Source organism: Bemisia tabaci, chromosome 10 (assembly GCF_918797505.1).
Source record: "Bemisia tabaci chromosome 10, PGI_BMITA_v3".
Lineage (NCBI taxonomy): Eukaryota > Metazoa > Arthropoda > Insecta > Hemiptera > Aleyrodidae > Bemisia > Bemisia tabaci.
The window spans coordinates 39,702,990-39,722,409 of record NC_092802.1 but is presented as its reverse complement, the minus strand read 5'-3'; the positions used below and the strand labels follow the sequence as shown (position 1 = coordinate 39,722,409).

The window sequence follows — 19,420 nt, the reverse complement described above, 5'->3', positions numbered from 1 at the left end:
CGCCCCCTAACAATTTGCCGAGGAGGTCTCGAAGGGGCCCCCGCGGCGAATTTTTTTCGAATCATCGTTTTTTCCCCGTAATGTTGTAATTTTCTTATCCTTTTTAATCACTAAAAGGCCCCGAATTCCTTGAAAATTTGTCTCTAAGAGACATGGAAGGTCACCAAAAGCATTTGTGATGAAGGGACCCCCCGATGAATCCTGAGAATGGGTTATTTTGAAGTTCAAGTACTGTAGAATCCAACTCCAATAATGCCTACGTGTTTAAAAAGTGTGAAATTTTCAAAATTTACCGGGGGAGGGCCCCCGGACCTTCTTAGGGGCCCCCGAACGATAGGAGGGGCCCTTACATTTAGGTCTCCTCCTAACTTTTCGACTACCAGTCCGCCCCTGCGTGGCTTCATCATTTCTGTCGCGATTATCCGGTGAAATTCGATTATTCGGAATTTTCATGATTCTGTCACCTGGAAGTACGGCAGGAGTGCCAAATTTTCTGATTGAGAAGTACTGGATATTTATGGGAAGTGCTGACAAAGCCGAGTAAAAGCACTGATTCTCTGCCAGACAGTTTTAGTCGACACACCAGTCGGCCCCAACACGGGAGGAATATCTCTACACAGTCACATGATGAGGTAAGTACGTTAACTTTAATGGGTATTTTGTTTGTTAGAAGTTCCTTTGAATGATTTATTCATCGGTAGTCTTTGAGCAAAGGCTGAGACTGTTATGGGTAAATGAGGTTTTGCAAGTTCACAGGGAAGTTGAAAAACAAGCAGAGGTCGGGTCAAACTTAACGTAAAGACGTTGGAGAGCGTTCAAGGAATCACACGCTTTTTTTGTGGTAATTTTCGACAGGTTTGGGAGTCGAAGGGACTTGGATATCCATACTCGCTACAAATGAGGACAAGGACCACTTCAACGCCGCAAAATCTCCAAAGAAACACATTCAAATATTTGCGGACTTCACTGAAAAATCCCTGGTTTCACTGGGGGAAAAAAAAACACATTGGAGCTAGAGTCCAGACTCTTGAAAACATTGACAAGAAAAAATACTCTTGATTCAATCGGATATTTGCTTGAATCAAAACGAAATCCGCTTAAATTAAAAGGCTCGGTTCTTGATTTAAGCTAGATTCTGATTGAATCAAGAGTACTTTGTCTTGTCGATGTTTTTATGAGTCTGGACTCTAGATCCAATGTGTTTTTTTCCAGTGTTCAAGCATCGCCCAGGCGCTCAGTGAAGACTTCGAAGCCTTTGAAAACGGGGGCAGATATGATAGATTTGAAGTCATCGTCAAAAAAATTTCAAAACAAAACGATGAGCAACGCTGAGACGCGACGTCAGCATTGTCTTGGCAGGTTCGTTGAATGTATTGACTATGGAATCTGAGCAGATAAATGGTGTCACACTTGGTTTTTTTCTTCTTTTTAAACAAAAACTATAAAATTGCGAGCTTGCGACGATTTCAGAGCTTTTTAAACCTGAAAAAATAAAAAACACAAAGAAATCATGAACCAAAGAAAGAAATAAGTCTCCATTCTTAAGTTGCAGGAACAATCCTCATACAATTACGCAGTGGCGTGGCGTGCTTTAAGATACATCGATTAATCTGCCATTTAAACCTATGGAAAAGGACCGATAGACAAGGTGTTCGTAATAATCGATTCTTTACGACAGCTTCAAATGGGGAAATATCGATAATCGATAGTTCACACCTCGCCACTGCAATTACAGGATAATTCGAGAGGAATGCAGTAGGCTCCTCCCCCGTGGAAAAACGAGAACGCTGCTATGTCTACGGGCCTCTCTAGAGGCATAGACAAGGTAAAAAATAATCATCTCAACGATTAAGAGGATTTGAGAACCTACGTGACCTGTATTTTGAACTATAATTGTAAAATTTCCGGTGGAAAAACGGGAACCGTGCTAAGCCTATGAGCTTGTACAGCTTAACGTGTCAAATCTCCGTAGGACCTCATGGAATCGATATTAATCTCAATGAGCCGTAGATGTGTTGAAAGGAGCCACACAGAAATGAATAAAAGGGGGGGGGGACGAGAAGCACGCAATCTTTGGTTTTAACCCATTTTCCCCTCGATTTTTTAGAGTCAAATACGTCCAATTTTGAGCGTTTGGTTGCGCGTACACTACACTGCAGCACTGTAAAGGTGCAAAATATAAAATAAAAAATTAAACTGCTTTGAAAATCATTAAATTTGACACGGAAACACCTTAACATTTACAAAACACTCACAGTATATTTTCCTTTGATACATATCTTTTTATCGATTTAAATGAGAATAATCCATGCCGAGTGTGCGGACATTTCAAAATCATGATATTAAAAGCGCTGACTCCGCGAGTTTAAATGCCGGAGCGGCGTATTGCCAGCGCGAGCCCTGCAGTCGCGCATTGGCGCCTACAAACCTAACAGGGATACTTCACGCATTGCGCAGTGCGTGTAGTATCCCTGTTAGGTTTGTAGGCGCCGCGCCGCGCCGCAGCGTGCCACGGCGCCTCAAGCAACTATTTCACCACAGAGGTGTAGCACAGTATCATACAAAATTGAAGGCGCTCCAACATATTAAGAATGACAGACATATTTTAAGAGTCCGGAGCTTTCCTCGGAAAATAAATCAAGATACCATGGCACAAAAATAGAGCGGTAGCCCAAAAACGTCCTAGCATCCGTATTTAATAACTTCTAATATAATTTTTGAATTTCTTTAGAGAAAAGAGTGACTCGGTTAAGGCAGAAACATTCGCGAGTTTACCGTCAAGAAAAAATTTATTTCGAGTCAAGAATAAAATAGCTTTGAAAGATGACATCCATCATGATAAGTTGGGGTGCCTTCAATCTCGTATGATACTCTGCAACACCTCCTTGGCTAAGTGGTAGCTCAAAGCACCGCGGCACTCCCGTGTCGCCGCGAAGTTATCGTACACAGAAAAAATCGAAGAGCCTTTTTAGATGAGGCAAATCAAAAGGTTCATCCGGTTCAGGTATAACAAGATGGGATTTTCTTGAAAGATAATTAAAGCTTGTTACATCAAAAAGGTGTAGAGAGTTTTACTGATCTTTCTTCTTTCCCTCATGGAATTGGCGCTTCCTCATTTTTACTAAAAATCTCTTGTATACATTTCTTCGTTGGACCAAACAAACAAACAAACAAACAAACAAACAAACAAACAAACAAACAAACAAACAAGCAAACCCTCATATTCTTGCAAGACATTAGGTATACATTTTCATCCAAAAACGTCGTGAGAAAAAATATTAAAAAATATGACAAAATCCCCCCCTCCCTATCCTTGCCCTCACAAACCGTGCCAATCGTATCCTCCCAGAGATCATCCGTAGTTGACACCTCCTGATCTCCACTGCGTGGTTCTTTTATTATCAATACAACGATGGCTAAATTGCAGAACAACGTTCTACGGTAAAAGTTCGTTAAGTCGAATTGTCTGGGGACCAATGAAAAATTCGACTTAAGCGGCAATTGAGGATCTTGTCGAAGCCCATATGGGAGTAAGTGACACCGGGGATGATGGTGAAGAGGATCTAGCCACCCCCGACCAGAAACTGATTTCTACAGCAGATGCCCAGTTAGCTGTGGACAATTTGCGTAAATTCTTTTGTCAGTGCGAAGGAGTCGACAGCGCAATAGCCAGTATTCAAAATCTGGAATAATCTTTGCTCATTTCCGGAATGATAAATCGCCACAAGCAGTTAAAAATTAACGGTTTCTTTAAGTGATTTTGTTTCTTTTTAACTTTTTAACGCTTTTTAACTTTTACTCTTTTTAACTTTTTACTCTTTATAATTTTAAGTTTTAAGCCAAAATCAATGAAATTTAGTCAAATCAGTGTTTTCTATGACGCAATGAGTGAAGTTAGTGTTCCGTAATGTCAAGTGTCAACGCCAAGCATAAAAACAATTCAATTTTCGGACATTTTCTACATTTTTCCCGTCTATATTGCGCATTTTTTGTGTTTTTCGTTGTAAAAATCCGGATTTTTCGGAAAAAAATTTCGACATAAGCGGCTTTCCACCCGGCTCAAAAATTCGCGAATTCGTCTAAAGCGTAGTTTTTTTAACGTTGTTCTATGTATGCAACGTGGCGGGACCGAAGAAAATTTCGACTTAAGCGGATTTTCGTCTTAATTTTAGTTCGACTTAACGAACTTTTACTGTACTTACCTCCGTTTGCGACGCTGCAGACTTCCACGACCGTTCAATATGACACTTCGCTAAGCCTGAAATCGAGCAAAATCTTCATATAACAGGCTCACAACCTTAATTCGAAATTTACATATCTCGAGGTAATTAATAGTGTTACTTGCTCATTCGCAAAACACATACCTCGGCTTTTTCTCCGTATTTTCTTAATGGTGGGGCTATATTTTCAAAAATGTTCAAGGCGTGGTAACAAGCATATTATCGTTTCTACCTACAAGAATTATTACCTATTAATTATAAAAAATAAGGGACGAATATAGTTTTTTGCTCCCCTGAAAAATCAGGTTTTCCGAGATACATGGTATGGTAGTTTCACTATTGATATAGGAAGACTGCTGATCATTTTAGGAGTGTCTAGAGACAGACAACATAACATCGGCGCCTCGGTCAATATGGCTCCTTACTTACGATTCATGTTATAAGATACCTTGTGAAAGTGCCTAAATAATGCTTGCGCTATTTAGCATCCCGCGCGTTGCTTATTTTTCATTGAAAGTCATAAAAATGTTTACTTTTAAATCTTTTGTACAAATTGAAAGGTTGATTTTGTACATACAAATAAAAAACCTAGTCTTCAACAAGGAGTCAACAAGAATCTTGGAACGTGCATTATTGGTAATAAGAATAAGTCCAATATTAAACATTGATTGAAGACTACGAAATTCTAAACATTTCTGTGGTCACCATCGTCGTAAAGCGCAATACCAAAGAGCGCCTTCAACTCACTATGTAATCTAAATGGGAAATTCTGATACCACTATTCGTGCATCACGACAGTCATTTTGCATACCCAGCCAATTGAAGGAAAATCATTGATCAAGGCAACTGGGTACGAATTTCAACAATGTAATGCGTATTGGCATCTAAGGGGCCCAAGCCCCAGGGCGATACCCCACCTGGCAACCACGCGGCCCTGCCCCGGGCCTACCCCACCTGGCAACCAAGAAGCCCTGAACCGGGGTGCACACCCTGGCATCCACGAAGCCCGTCCCGGGGCTGCTTGCCCTGGCAACCAAGAGGCCCTGACTCGGGGCTGCTCCCCCTGGCAACCGAGAGGCCCTGACTCGGGGCTGCCCCCCCTTGCAACCAATTGGCCCTTACTCGGGGCTGCCCCCCTGGCAACCAAGAGGCCCTGACTCGGGGCTGCTCCCCCTGGCAACCAAGAGGCCCTGACTCGGGGCTGCACCCTCTGGTAACCAAAAAGCCCTACCCCGGGGCTGCCCCCCTGGCAACCAAGCGGCCTTTACTTGGGGCTGCCCCCCCTGGCAACCAAAAGGCCCTACCCCGGGGCTGCCCCCCTGGCAACCAAGCGGCCTTTACTTAGGGCTGCCCCCCCCCCCCCCCCGGCAACCAAGAGGCCCTGACTCGGGGCTGCTCCCCCTGGCAACCGAGAGGCCCTGACACGGGGCTGCACCCCCTGGCAACCAAGAGGCCATGACTCGGGGCTGCACCCCCTGGCAACCAAGAGGCCCTACCCGGGGCTGCCCCCCTGGCAACCAAGAGGCCCTGATTCGGGGCTGCCCCCCCTTGCAACCAATTGGCCCTTACTCGGGGCTGCCCCCCTGGCAACCAAGAGGCCCTAAACCGGGGCTGCCCCCTCTGGCAACCAAAAGGCCCTGTTGTATAGAGGAAATTTGACAATGCTGTATGCTGTATTTTAAAGTGCCTTGAGTGTTGCTTTGTTCCATCGTTTGGCGGTTAAATTTTTGAAGGATGCCAACTGTGATATTTTTTTTTCCTGATTTTCGAATTGGTTATTACTAGAGTTGTGCTGCTTCCTCACATGCATGTGTTTTCTGAATGACAAAATTTATTTCAGGTTATTGAAATTTTTTTTCTTGAAAGAGTCTCCGATACAATATGTACCTAATTAGGAGTTTTACTGTTTACGTTTCTATTGAATCCGGCCAGCTTGCCTTCCTAGTGTAAACTTTGATTTTTTTGTTGTTTAACATGGCTCATTCAAATGTAAGGTAAGTTATAAGTAAACAAAACTCAAAATAAACCGATAGTAAATAGTGATAGACAATTCCTAATTTTACTGGATGATCCTGGTAATTTTTGACGAAATAATTTAAGTTATTTTATGTGCTTGTAGGATCTCTGTTTATTACATGCGTCGCAGCTCCTCTAGGCCTTCAGGTAGTATCATTTTGAATCTAGCCTCAGTTTTTGAGGTGTCTGTAATGTGTCGATAGCTTTCGAACTGCCTATGCCCATTGTCAGCCTCTTCCTCCGTGAGTATAGAATATCATTCTATGCCAAGAGTAAGAGCGTGTTAACAAATCCTGCATGTTGAATGTCGGAATTTTGAAGCTTCGTCCCTGAGACACTTTGAAAACTATCTACTTACTTATCAAGTTGAATGGTTTCCAACAGACATGAGGTAGAATGGCACACATCTGTTGCATTCATAGCCATATCGCTGGTGAAACTCAAGGTACACTCTACTACAGGTATGGACAAATGGAATTTTAGAAAGTCGTCAAAACGCGTAGATTTGACAGCATCGAGAGTACGACTGAGAAGACCTGCGCGGCAAATGGACGGTACGACTTCATACGTCACTCGATCGCCAATTTTCTCAGCGCTGCCACTTCGGCACCCTGTTTGTCCATACCTGTAGTAGAGTGTACCTTGGGTGAAACTACCAAACCACGTATCTCGGTTTGCGACGTCGCAGACTTCCTGTCTTACTTTATTTTTTAAATAGAAAACTACTCAACGTCAAATCGTGAAAACTTCCGCGATTTTTCCTCTTTGTGCGGAGAAAAATCTGTGAAAATTGTAAGGAATGATATTGATTTGATCTCCTTCAAAAAAATAAAATGTGGGTGGAGATTTTTAAACACCGCAAACGAGATACGTGGTCTGGTAGTTTCACCGTCGATATTTTTATGAGTATTTCAATGTAGATTGAACATGTATTTCTCAATTCGAATCAAGTTATGCATCTTGGGAACTGTCACTGTATTGCTCCTTTGCGACATATTTTTTCAGCACGATTCAGATTGGATGTAATCTTGTTTGAATGGAATACTGAATATTCAATCAGATTCACTTGGAGAATGGTGGGCGAACGCCACAACCCGATTTGACTCAAATTTGAGAAATAGTAGCCTCTTGTATATGTAAGGCTCCTTTCAATGAGATCTATCATAAATGCCCACTTCTTGATCAGAATCAAACTAGCATGAAGAGGTATTCACAAGAGCAAAATGTTTGTGCCAAAGTACGAATTATCTTTTTTGGTGCTTTTTAAAGCCGCACCCCAAGTAGCAGTGATCGCGATAAATAGCGATTTTATCAGTTGGTTATTGCGATTATATCAGTGGCAATATATCGAGATATTATCGCATTAAAAATTGCAGTACTTATATGGCGATTAAATTGCTACACATTGCAATTTTTGGTTTGATGAAATTGGGACCAATTTTCGTTGATAGTAAACTTAATATTCATAATATTCAATAGTCATAGTAATTTCGTCCAAGTTCCATCACTGTCTTCACCATCTACATTTTACTGCCCCATTTTAATTCTGATGAAAATTCTGTCTCCTCTGTTGTAGACCATACCAGATAGTGTGTGTAAAATGGACGGATCTTTAATCTACAATGTGAATCCTCAAACTCCATTGAGCAAGGAATTGCGCTCGGTCATTGATAAGAAGAACATACTCTCAACTAAAACTAGGAAGAAAGGTAAGTCAAGCAATTATTCATGCTCAGAGTGTCTACAAGTCCAGAATTTTGGGTAAGTCTGGTTATAGGACTGATTTTTTCAGGGCGGTCTGGAAGTACTGAAAAAGTGTGGAAAATCGCTATTTTTGTTTTGTTGCTGCCTGGCCATACTTTCTCTATACTATAAGCTCTCAAGCCTCCTAATTTTGCGAAACTGGTAACGCTTAGTTCCAGCGTTCTACAAAACCGATTTTTATGATTTTTGCGGCTATAGACGGGCAATTGTCTCTAGATAAGCCAACTCTTTTCAGATTTTCAAAATATGGCCTAGGTTTTTTTATATTAAGTGGTAAAGTTGCGAATTCTCCCATTTAAACAATGTAAATTTATATTTTTTGTCATAGTTCGTTTGAGCGTTCTACCGGGCCGATTTCCAAGTTTTTTGCGGTAATCGACGGGTAATTGGCCCTGGATGAGCCCGCTTTATTCAGATTTTGGAAATAGGACCCAGGTTTTTTTACAATCACGTTATAAAAGTGAGTGAATTTTCAGAATGCTCCGAGACTGCTACCGCTATGCGCGGGAGGATGCGCAGTGGTCGAGGAGGTTGCGCAGTAGCTGGGTAGCCTGCGCATCAGCTCTACACTTATCTACTCAAGATTCGCCCCCTCTTCCTCAAGACGAGCGGTAGCCGAGTCGTCAAAGACGTCGGAAGCGTCCACTTAAAATATGGTGTGGGTTCGATCCCCGTTACCCGAAATTCTTAATTATCACCTGATTATCAATGTTCGTTGTTTTACTGCAATATTTCATCAAGTAGTCATTCCAAAACGCGTCCTTTAGACTTCAAAAAAAAAATTTGTTTCTTTATTCATCAAAACCAAAAATTATTTCATTCTAAAAGTAAAGTATACCTCATTTCGTAATTTTTTAGGGGAAAAATAAAACTAACACCGATAGGAGGGTAAAAATAGGGCCGCGAAGCGGCCCATTGATGGCGCGGAGCGGCTTCAGGGGGTTGGGCCGCGTAGCGGCCAGGGGGCGTAGCCCCCTAGTAATCTATTATTGCCCTCACGAAAACCATCCAAAATAGAATTGCCTTAAAGACAGTAAAACTCCCAAATGATGTATCTCATTTGCAATGTTTTAAAGTCTTGTCCTGAAGTCTCATTTTATTTTTTTCAAGACAAATCAACATTGCTCCTGGAAGTTTTGCCAGAATTTTCGTTGTAAATAGAAAAATAAACTGCAGAAGTCTTTAAAAGTTGACATTAAGTAACTTCTTGTTTAAAAATTGAAGTATGACAGCAAGTCTGATATGTTGCAAAGCAAGGTTCGGGAGTTTCTCTGTTAATGTGCTGTTTATGCTGTAATGCATATGATACTGAATTTTTTTTCTGGGTCCAACGTAGTTTTGAAAGCACTCGACGAGCACATACTGACGGATGCAGAGCAAAAAGCTGCCAAAAGGAAACAGAATGCTATTCAAGAATTGATCAGCTCAGAGAGTAGTTATTTGAAACAATTGGAACTCGTTCGCAAGGTAAAAATTATCTCTATTTAATGTTTAAGTTACAGGAAGGTTGCCAAACAGCAAGTTCTGAGAAAGAGGTAACTCATGAGAGATGACTTATATGTTATGAAAAGGTCAAATGATTTTAGAACAGAAGGTGAAAGATTGATTTCCTCAGAGATCAGTGTTTAGTTTTTGGAATGCAAAGAACGGGAAATCATCCAAATTATGTCACCGTAAAAGTTTTCGAGCGTTGACAAAATTGTTCGATTTCAATCGTTTGCTGGGGAATTGAACGAATTGAACCATAAGGAGCCCAGCTGCATTAGATTTGCCCAAGTTTTTCTCTCATGTCTTATTTTTTGAACAAAGAACTAAACTATTTGAAGCTTTTGAGCTTCTTGTGAACTTACTCTAGATTATGAAGAATGTATGTACTGAAAAAATGCAAAGTTTCAGACTTGCTTAGTTTTCTGTTGAAAAAATAAAACTGCAGAGAAAAGTAGACAGTATGTCATGTAGTTAGGCTCATATCAGTTGAATGTGTTCAATTGATTTTAATTTTACTTGATTTTGTAGTATACATCTGTCTTTTCTGATGAATTACATATGGTGCCCAGGTACGGAAAAAACCAGAAGTCATAAGCGAATGAAAAATTTCGAGGAAAATCTGGAAAAATCAGGGAATCTGTTCCAAAAACCTGAAATCCCTTCTTCTTCCGCTGAGATATCATTTTGTTTTCAAAGTTTGTGGATTTTTTAGGTACCTGTTTTTATTCAGGTTTCTGGTAATACACCTGAGCTGCCATTGTTAACTTCTTGAGTGACGCAAGTGAAACTTTAATTCAACATAAAAATAAAGACGCTTTCAGTGACCAGATAGTATAATCTCAGAAACCCTCTTGGAATTGAAAATTTGAATGTTCGCCAAGGGATCGGCTGAATCAAGAAAAAAATTTGATATTCATGTAACTCCAAAGATCTATATAGTTTCCCGTAGATAATCTCGAGAAAGTTGGAGAAAGTTTCTGTTTTTTATGAGGAATGAGCTCCTGAAAATAAGGTACGAATCAGGGAGTGAGCATTATCAAAAATTCTAGACACCATGGATTCAAGTCAAAAAATTAATGTCCAGAAGTAATTGATTTAAATCTCCTATGCTAAGTGCTCAGGTGCTGTTCAGCAGCACTATACCAACAATTACTAATATTTTTCATATTTATGTCCGCAGTTCTTTAAGCCCCCGCTCCTGGAGTCAAAACTTGTCTCCGTTCCTGGTATCCGATCGCTTTTTGGGGACATTGACGCTATTTTCAACGTAAACAGTGAGCTGTTACAACAACTTTTGCTCAAGGAGAAAGACATCGGGTCTGTTTTTTTGGAACTTGCGCCCTACTTCAAGATCTACTTTGTATATGCGTACAATTACAAACGCACTTCAGATTTGATAGAGGAAAGTATGAAAGAGAGTCCGAAATTGAAAGATTTTATAGGTGTCCAAGAGCGACGTCCCGAAGTTGGAACAAAGTTGGCATCGCTGCTTATCACTCCAGTACAGAGGTTACCAAGATACAAGCTGCTTCTCTACGAAATAGTCAGTAACACTCCGGAGTCTGATGAGCACTACCTTTCTCTCAAAGGTAAGTTGAATATTTTGTCAGCAAAAAGGGGTTGTATCCTGGTCTTATGTTTCTAAAGAAAAATGGGTCAGTTCCACTTGTCGTAGAATTGAGTTTTGATGCTTTATTCTAGGAGATCAACTAAAAGTAATAGCATATGTCTAAACTTAAACAGTAACTTTCTACGTTCAATATTAACCGAGGTATCGCAAACCGCGGTGGTGACACATTTGCCTTCATTAGTCACAGAGACACACATTTGCATTGGCTAATTAGTAATTAACATGGAACTCAGATGAAAATAAGATGGAAGAAACCATGGGCATCATTACGGTGCCGGATGATGTCATAAACCGAATTTTTTATAGCACAATAAGTATCTTATATAAGCACAGTATCTTAGATTGTGATGTTGTAAGCTTTTGCTCATGTTTTCATTTTTTGAAGGAATACTAACCAAAGTTCCTGTCAAAATTTGCTGTGAATTTTCTTAATTTGGTCTAGTAGTGTCTAGCAAGGGTGTAAAAAGTAACAAAAGCTAATGCAAAATGTACTTAAAAACACCCGTTGAATTCAACCTCAGATGCTGATATTATGGATCGTAGTATTTCTATTTAAATTTTTTTCCTCTTACATTAAGTTAGAGTTACGCTGTACAGTTTCAAGCTGAAAAAAAGAAACTGGGCGCATTGGCTGTAAAAAAAGGGTAAAAAATTTAAAAAAATAAAATCTTGTAGATTTCAAAGAGGGAACTCTTTAAAAAAAACTGTCAAAATATCTGAGTTAGGAAACTCTTTTACATCTTTTTCATGTAAAATCGTCACATTGATTGTTTACAAATTTTCTATCGCTTTATTTTAGAATTTTGACCAAAATTTTAATTGTCAGTGTTGAATATTAAGTCGTTTATTTTGTGCTGACTGTCAATGTGAGTGATTATTAGAATGTAACAAAACTTTAATGCCAATTTTCGTCTGATACTTTTTTTAACGTAAATTTCACATAAATTGTATTGAAAAATGAACGAAAAAGCGTTTCATAACTTGCACATTTGATCAATTTTTGCACGTTCTTTTAAAATGCTTTAACGGTTTATGCTGGGAGGAAAGAAATTCCTTTTTGCTACTAATTTTTGGAAGAGCAATGTGAAAATCCTTTCTTACTTCCATTTCAGCTGCTCTTCATGAAATCGAGAAAATCACCGAGCACATGAACTCCCGCATCAAGGACCACGAAGTTGCCCAAAGATTAATCGCAATTCAGAGGAGTTTTGTCGATCAAAAATTGAACATCGTCAAACCAGGAGTTCGACTTGTCAAGGAGGGTAGTTTAATGAAGGTATGTTGGAGAGATATCCAGGAAATGAGGCATGAAGAAGAAGGAAATAGGAAAAGAATGAAGGGAAAAATAAAAGGGATAAGCTGTTTAGGGAATGAAGAAACAGGAGGAAAAAATAAGAGAGAAGAAACAAAAGAAAATGAAAATAAAGGAGAAAATACCAATGAGAGAAGGTTTGAATGTTGAATCGTTTTTTGTCCAAAACGTGGATTTCAATTTCCCATCCAAAGCACAAGTCAACAGCTAATGTAAAATTTAAAAGTTAACCTCCAAGTTAATACATACTTTAATATTAGTGTCTCTATACATCTTTTTAGGCATATTAAAGGTGCTATTTATGCAAATCATTTAATTTTCCAACATTTGTCAAAATTTGGAAATTTTTCGTAATTGTAATTTTTAATTACATCTTTAGTGTACTTACTTGATGTTTTCATTGATGCATGTTAGATTTTCGTGAATTAATTGTTTATTTCGCTGTTCAGGTTTCAAAAAATAGCAAAAAAGCCAATCCCAGGTACTTCATTCTTCTGAGTGATTCGCTAATCTATTGCAAAGCATGGTCAAAATCGAAAACTGCGGAGCCAAATTCCCTCAGCTGCCGCTGTCTCCTTCCGCTGAAGAAGTGCTTTGTCGAGCCGATCCTAAGTCGGGGGCTTTTCAAATTATCTTGTCAGAACTTTTCGATTCTTCTCTTCTCGCAGAACGGGACGGAAGAGCTCAACGAATGGGTTGATGCTATCAATCAAACACGGAATGAGGTGAGAACTTTAACAGAGATTGTTGAGGAAAACAAATTTTGGAGAAAATTGAGAACTTCAGAAGAAAAAACAGAAAAATTCAGGAAAAAAAGTGAAAGCTCAGGAGAATTTTTTGGGGAAAAATTTGAAAAGGAAAGAAATGTTTTCCCCCAGTATATCAGGAACCAAACTAAGATAAATCAAGCAAGGGAAATGTCTTCCAATAATGTGAATTGAATCTGATTGTATCAATATTCTTCTTTTAGAGTGAAAACTCAGCGGACGCAGTGTTTTGTTTTCCCCGTTTAATTATGGGGTTTTTCTTTTCGTTTTTTTGCGAAAGCAAGTTGACTTTTTTAGTCTTTAGGTTAATTTTTACACCAACCATCAGTAGAATTCAGAGGGATATATAATCAATTATGGCACCCTCTTAGAGTGTAAGGAAGGCAATATGTCTCGTCTAATTGATAAATGTATTTTACTGCAATAAACTTACATTCTCAAACTCCAAAAAAAAAAAAAATCAATATTCTTTGAAAAAACCAGGGGAAATTAGCAACAAAATTTCCCACAAGTTTCAGGAAAAAAAGGAAGATGTCAGGGAAATTAACTCCCTTTAAGTTATTTGGAAAAATAGGGAAACATGACGAAACGTTTTTCCCTGGAAGAGTCGTGGAAAATTCAGGGGAAACAGCGGAGTGTCAAAAAAAGTTAGAGAAATGTGTCTCCCAAAGTATCTGGGGATTTTTTTCAATTTGGCAGGGAAAATATCCGAAATTTCTTCCCAAAACTGTCCGTTAAAATATCAAAGAAAAAAGTCCGGAAATATTTCTTATGAAATTTTCAGATAAAGCAAGAGAGTTATCAGGGTGTCTAGCGACCGGGAGAACTGGGTTATGTCAGGGAATTTTTTTGGGTGTCAGGAAATCAAAAACCACGGAATTTCCGGAAAATCTTTTGCGAATTTTACTCTTGCGGAAATCTCTACCAAAATTTCTACCAGAATTTCTGCCAATGTCTTAAATTTTAAAAATGAGGCAAAAATATCACGCACTAGTTTAAGCGTCATATATTTTGCTCTATTTAGGTATAACATTATATTTCTAAAACATGAAAAAAATTCTTACTTACATCTAATCAGTTCAAACATTTCAAAAAATTAGGAATTTTTTCCTTTTAGTCTGGGAAATGTCAGGGAATTATTTAATTCGAAAATTGCTAGACACCCTGCGTACAGAAAAATGTATTCTGTAATAAGAAGCCAAAATTTTCCCGAGACGTTGGAAACAGAGAGAAGTCTGAGAAAAATATTTCCTCAAAATGCCCAGCAGCCTAATCATTGAAATTGACTAAGTGATAGACACAGAAGACACAGGGAGTATAGAGTGATCCTATTGGTTGAAATGGGGGGCTCCTAAAGAATAACAGAGAAAATATTAGACCAACTATAGGGTCTCTCGTGGGTTGCTGTTGGTTAGTCTATTACCTACCTCCTTTGTCTATTGCAACCACCTGCTTCCACTAATAGGATCCCTCCATATTTATTTTGTTCTCTTTGTCTATAGCTTTGTCCATCAATTTCAATGATTTGTTCGCTACAAAATTTATTACTCTCAAAAGTCAGGGAAAAGTCAAAAAAGGAAATGTTGTAAAAAAGTATCAACATTACAGTTGTTGTCTCTGGATAAAATAAATTCCCGGAAATAGAGTTCATTTAGTCAAGTCCTGGCTCATTGTTTCTCTTTACAGCATTGCTTCATATAATGTCTACTGGAAACGCTTTCCTCCTTTTATTTCCCTCTCGAAAACGTTATGATGAGATATGCCTGTAGTTAACATGGACTTAAAAAATTGCCTAAAACACTCTTTCCATTGTTCCAAATAACTTTTTTTTCAAATCGAGGGTCAAAACAATCCGTTAACAGATGCTAATTCATTGGACCTCTTTATTTTCATCGTTATTTTTACTTTTTGTTCTTTTTTCAGTATAAAGAAAATCTTCTGACGCTTCGCAAGAAAAGCAGCTCGCGATTTCCACTCAGGCGAAAAGATCTGAACAAGTTTCTGACCCAGAACGACAGCAAAACCGACCGTCTCTGTCGGAAGAGGAAAATGTTGGGGCCCATTCCTGTAAGTATTCCTTAGAGATTTAAATGGCGTGACAAAGCCAGGAAAATGAAAATGAATGGCATGGCAATGGGCTGATGTGTTTCGCTCGAAATTTTCGCATAGGAAAATGTGCTTTAATGCCTAATTTCATACCCTGTTTAGTCGCTCCTTATAAGTCTAATTCATAAATTTCATCATTTTTATAATATTTTTATTTCTGTTCGGGGTGGCTAGGGACCCATGAAATTGGGTAAAATCAGGGAATGCAACTCGACCGGGAAAAATAAGGGATTAGTCAGGGAATTTCGTCAACGGTCAGGGAATTTTTTGTGGAGCTGGGTTCCACATAGAAATTGGATCCGTGACAGGCCAGTTGATCTCGTTGTTGTGCTAACTGGGTAGCGCTCTCCGGTGTTTCCGATGACAGTAGGTCAGGAAATTCATTAGAAGTCAGGGAAGGATAAAATGAAATTTTGCTGGCCACCTTGTCTGTTGATACGTTTTGCTCTGAACAGAATGCTAGACAGGGTCAAAATCCTTTGCAGTACATGTTTTCCAGAAAGTTTCACATCAAAATTGTCTGAAGCACTCTATTTTCTCAACAGAAAAATGTCTTTTTCAAGGCCTGAAATTGTGCCCAATTTTTTCTTTATTATTCTGAAGTTACTCTCTGTAAGAATTTTAAGTTGCATCGTTGATTTGTTTGCTGTTGGAAAAGTAATTACATCAAAAATTTTGAGACATGGCAATTAAGATACATGATTTCACTTGATTAAATTTGATCTTAAATTGTCTGCAGGAATACAAGTCCAGTTTCAAACGAAATAGAAAATATTTCAATAAACTATAAATTATTAAAAATGCATGTGTTGATTTTGAATTATTTTATGTTTTAACAAACTGGAGGGTGGTGGATGTCAACATTTTTGATTGAAACATCTGCAACTCTTATTCATTCCAAGTGAATTTAGTGTTTTTTCTCAAAAAAATGATCGCAAAATGAACAAGATGAACAAACTTTCAAGATAAATAAAAAACTATTGTTGAAAGCATCAGAGTTATGCAAAATAATCGAACTAGCGTAAATTGTGACCTAGTAATTAATCAGAAGTTTGATTTCCAGGAGGAAAATAATCACGTTCCGCAGAACGCTTGCCCAAGTGTCCCTAACCCGCTGAAACTCATGAAGTTGGATGGTAACTGCATCTCTGCCCGCAGCAGCAATTATTTGGTAAATATTCGTTAATTCAAAGCCATTATTTTAACTATTCCAAGATTATAATTTCCCTATCTTTAGTAGTTCTTTATTAGCATATGAGGTTTCTACAATGCAGAAACAAATTAATTAGCCTTAAGAGCTCATGCGGATCGAACAGATTTAACTGCTAGATGGGTTTGACAATTCTTAGTTATCTCATGTTTTATTTTTTTATTGGAGAACTGAACTACTGAAAGCATTCAAAACTGAGAACTTACCGTAGGTCATGAAGAATGTAAGCACAAGATTTCAAGTTTCAGCGTTGCTTAGTTTTTTGCTTGAAAATTAAAATATCAGAGAACATTTGGCAATGTTTGGTGGTGTTAGGTTCATTTTATTCAAATCCGTCTGTTTAGGAAAGAATTAAAAATTTCACCTGAAGCAGAACCAGAGGTGCAAAATCTTCCAAGCTTCCCCATTTTCATGCGCCCGCCCGCCGGTTTTCCACATTTTTCTCATCAATTTTCCCGAATATTTCCCAACAATCTGAAAAAAGATGACTTTTTTTCTGTTTTTCGTTCATTTTCGACCATGAACCCTTCAAAATTTTCCCCTCTTCCAAATTTTGGGGGGCTTATCCACATTTTCAAGCGCCCGCCGGGGCTCGTAATCGGGCATTTTCTCCACTCCAGGCAGATACTCATCTTAAACGCCGCAAAGAACTGGACTAAGTCTTACAATTTTTTACTTATTTTAGAAACGGCATTTGTGCAATCAGTTTTCTGTTGTAGATACGTATTTTTATGGAGTTATTCTTAATTGCAAAATGCAGTCCAATTATATGATCATCCACAAGGAAAGGCACATTAGAAAATTTTAGGGGAGAGATGTCAGTCGAGTTTGGTCTTAGAATCAGACAAAAAATATGCTCCATATTCCACAGAATAAGGTACCAGCAGTTTAAGTCATTTCTGCACCAACAAAGGGCTGCAAGTTGCGTTTTCATCGTTTAATCTGGCAATTTGGAACCCTGAACATGAAAATTAGAGGTTTTGACCAATTGTTTTTTCTCAAAACAACATTTTTTTAACTCGAAACATTGAATAATCCTATCTGTATTTTCAGACGAATTTTTTTGGTAATTTTTCCAACTAAATTTTAAATTTTTTTGGGCTAAAATCTTTTTTCTCGTTGATTGTAACAGAAGTGTTTTTCTGCTTCATTATCCAGACAGTATTAGTCTCCTCACCAAAAAAAATGGTTAACTCTATTTGCAAGTTCATAGTGAATCCCTGTTGTTTGACTGTATTGGTTTTTTTTCTCAGAATGAAAAGAGCGTCGCTAAAACCAATGGACAAAAAGCTAATGACACTGATGCAGCAGCAAATCAAAATGAAAATATTTTCTCTTGGAGTCAACGATACTACGCCAGTGCAAAAAAACTTGTCGCAGACTTCGGGAACACAGTGAAAAATTACGTTCTTTTCCAACGAGACGCTTAATTACTGTTCAAGATATACATGTTTTTTTTTTTTTTTTTAATGACTCAATGCTCAATTTTTGACCATGGCTTGCCATTTTTGTAGACTGGATCTTTCAACTCTGAAGGAGACGCAAGCAAATTTTAGGTATATACAGGTTTGGAAAATCTGGAGATAGTAGATATTCTTATTGTAGGTAAGGAAATTTGCTGCAAAGCAATTCTCTCTGGAAAATTAAATTAAAAATTGGCATTTAAGTGGCTCAGATGAATGGGATGTCTCAGGAAATGTGTGAGAAAATCGCTCGTCTGGAAATTTTTAAGCTCAATTCACTTTGGACTTCGGATTTTTTTCTTTCGTAAAGCAGTCATATCACTTTTGAAAATGCGATGTACTAAGTCAATTTTTTAAATTTTCTTCCTCATTGAATTTTTATATTTAAAATTGCTCAAATCTGATTCATACATATACAGACCTATGATATCAGCTGACAGTTCTACTGTTTGGGTTCAGCGCAGAAATATTTTTATTCCTGTTGTCATCATTTCAAATGTTCAAAATTAATGATGGATCTCAGTGGCCCAATCGATTTTGTCTTCCTTTCATTTGTTGTAACAGTTATGAATCATCTTGAAGATCTCTGTTCTCAATTAATGGAAAAAGAATTTTAACAGTCCAAGTTAAAATCACTTTTTTTATTTAGTTCATAAGTTTATTCTTGTGATATTTTTTTTGCCTATCTTTCTCATTTTTACATCAGATGAAGATGCGACATTGAATTTTATTTTATTTCAACTCAAGGTTTGGATAAATTTAATCAAACGCAGAATTTTTAGCTGTATCAGAGAAGTTTTAATATTTCTAATGTGTAGTTCTTTCTCTTCGTCAATTTTTATAGCATCGATTTTCCTCCATTTTTTTACGATCATTGTTTGATTTTATTTGAGACTTCATAAAGTCCCAAGCAGGCCATTTCCTCTCTTTATCAGTTTTTTATGATCCCCTGCACTCAATTTTTCCACGATTGTTTTGACTCCAATCCTTTAAAATTATTGATTCAATTATTTGTTACATGTACAGAAAGTCTTAAATTCTTAGTTTTTTCTCTGTATTTTTTTTTTTTTTTTTACAATCGATGGTGTTAACTCAAATATTCATGATGATTTTGAGTTTATTTTTTTACTTTTTTCTCATGTTTTATTTTATGATCATTTTGAGTCAATTTTTTTTAATCGGTTAACACGCGTATAATTGTTCCAATAGAAAACAAAAGAAGTATAAAACATTGATCCCTGTTCCCTTAAGTTTAAATTTTGTACGCCCAAAAAATTTCCTTGGGAAAATGAGGAAACTTACACACCATTGACAAAACGATTATCTGTTATGGAAAGACTATCTTTCCAAATTTTATTTCATATCGTAACAAAAATTTTACACATTCTGTTTTATCATGAAAATTATGAAGAATACATTTTTTCTACTTTTCTCTTGACTCATT

The 19,420-nt window shown here is 37.9% G+C and overlaps 1 protein-coding gene across 4 annotated transcripts; it reads left to right on the top strand.

Annotated features, from left to right (window-relative positions):
• Positions 1-401: 401 nt before the first annotated feature.
• RhoGEF4 (Rho guanine nucleotide exchange factor 4) lies at positions 402-19,414 on the top strand. 4 transcript variants are annotated; one of them, XM_072305177.1, is made up of 9 exons: positions 402-632; positions 7,813-7,945; positions 9,337-9,467; positions 10,669-11,077; positions 12,231-12,394; positions 12,880-13,155; positions 15,121-15,264; positions 16,367-16,474; positions 17,767-19,414. In XM_072305177.1, the coding sequence occupies exons 2-9, from the start codon at positions 7,837-7,839 to the stop codon at positions 17,941-17,943; spliced, it is 1,518 nt and encodes a 505-aa protein (XP_072161278.1). In that variant the 5' UTR covers positions 402-632; positions 7,813-7,836; the 3' UTR covers positions 17,944-19,414. The 4 variants fall into 4 exon arrangements, with proteins under 4 accessions (XP_072161278.1, XP_072161277.1, XP_018905490.2 ...); XM_072305176.1 differs by lacking the exon at positions 402-632 and adding an exon at positions 6,180-6,209; XM_019049945.2 differs by lacking the exon at positions 402-632 and adding an exon at positions 6,212-6,295.
• Positions 19,415-19,420: the final 6 nt, after the last annotated feature.

Bases quoted from the DNA above. Each gene is read 5' to 3' on its own strand.
- RhoGEF4 (XM_072305176.1), top strand. The intron at 12,395-12,879 runs GTATGTTGGAGA...TTCGCTGTTCAG, and splicing joins AGGAGGGTAGTTTAATGAAG to GTTTCAAAAAATAGCAAAAA. The intron at 16,475-17,766 runs GTAAATATTCGT...TTTTTTTCTCAG, and splicing joins CCCGCAGCAGCAATTATTTG to AATGAAAAGAGCGTCGCTAA.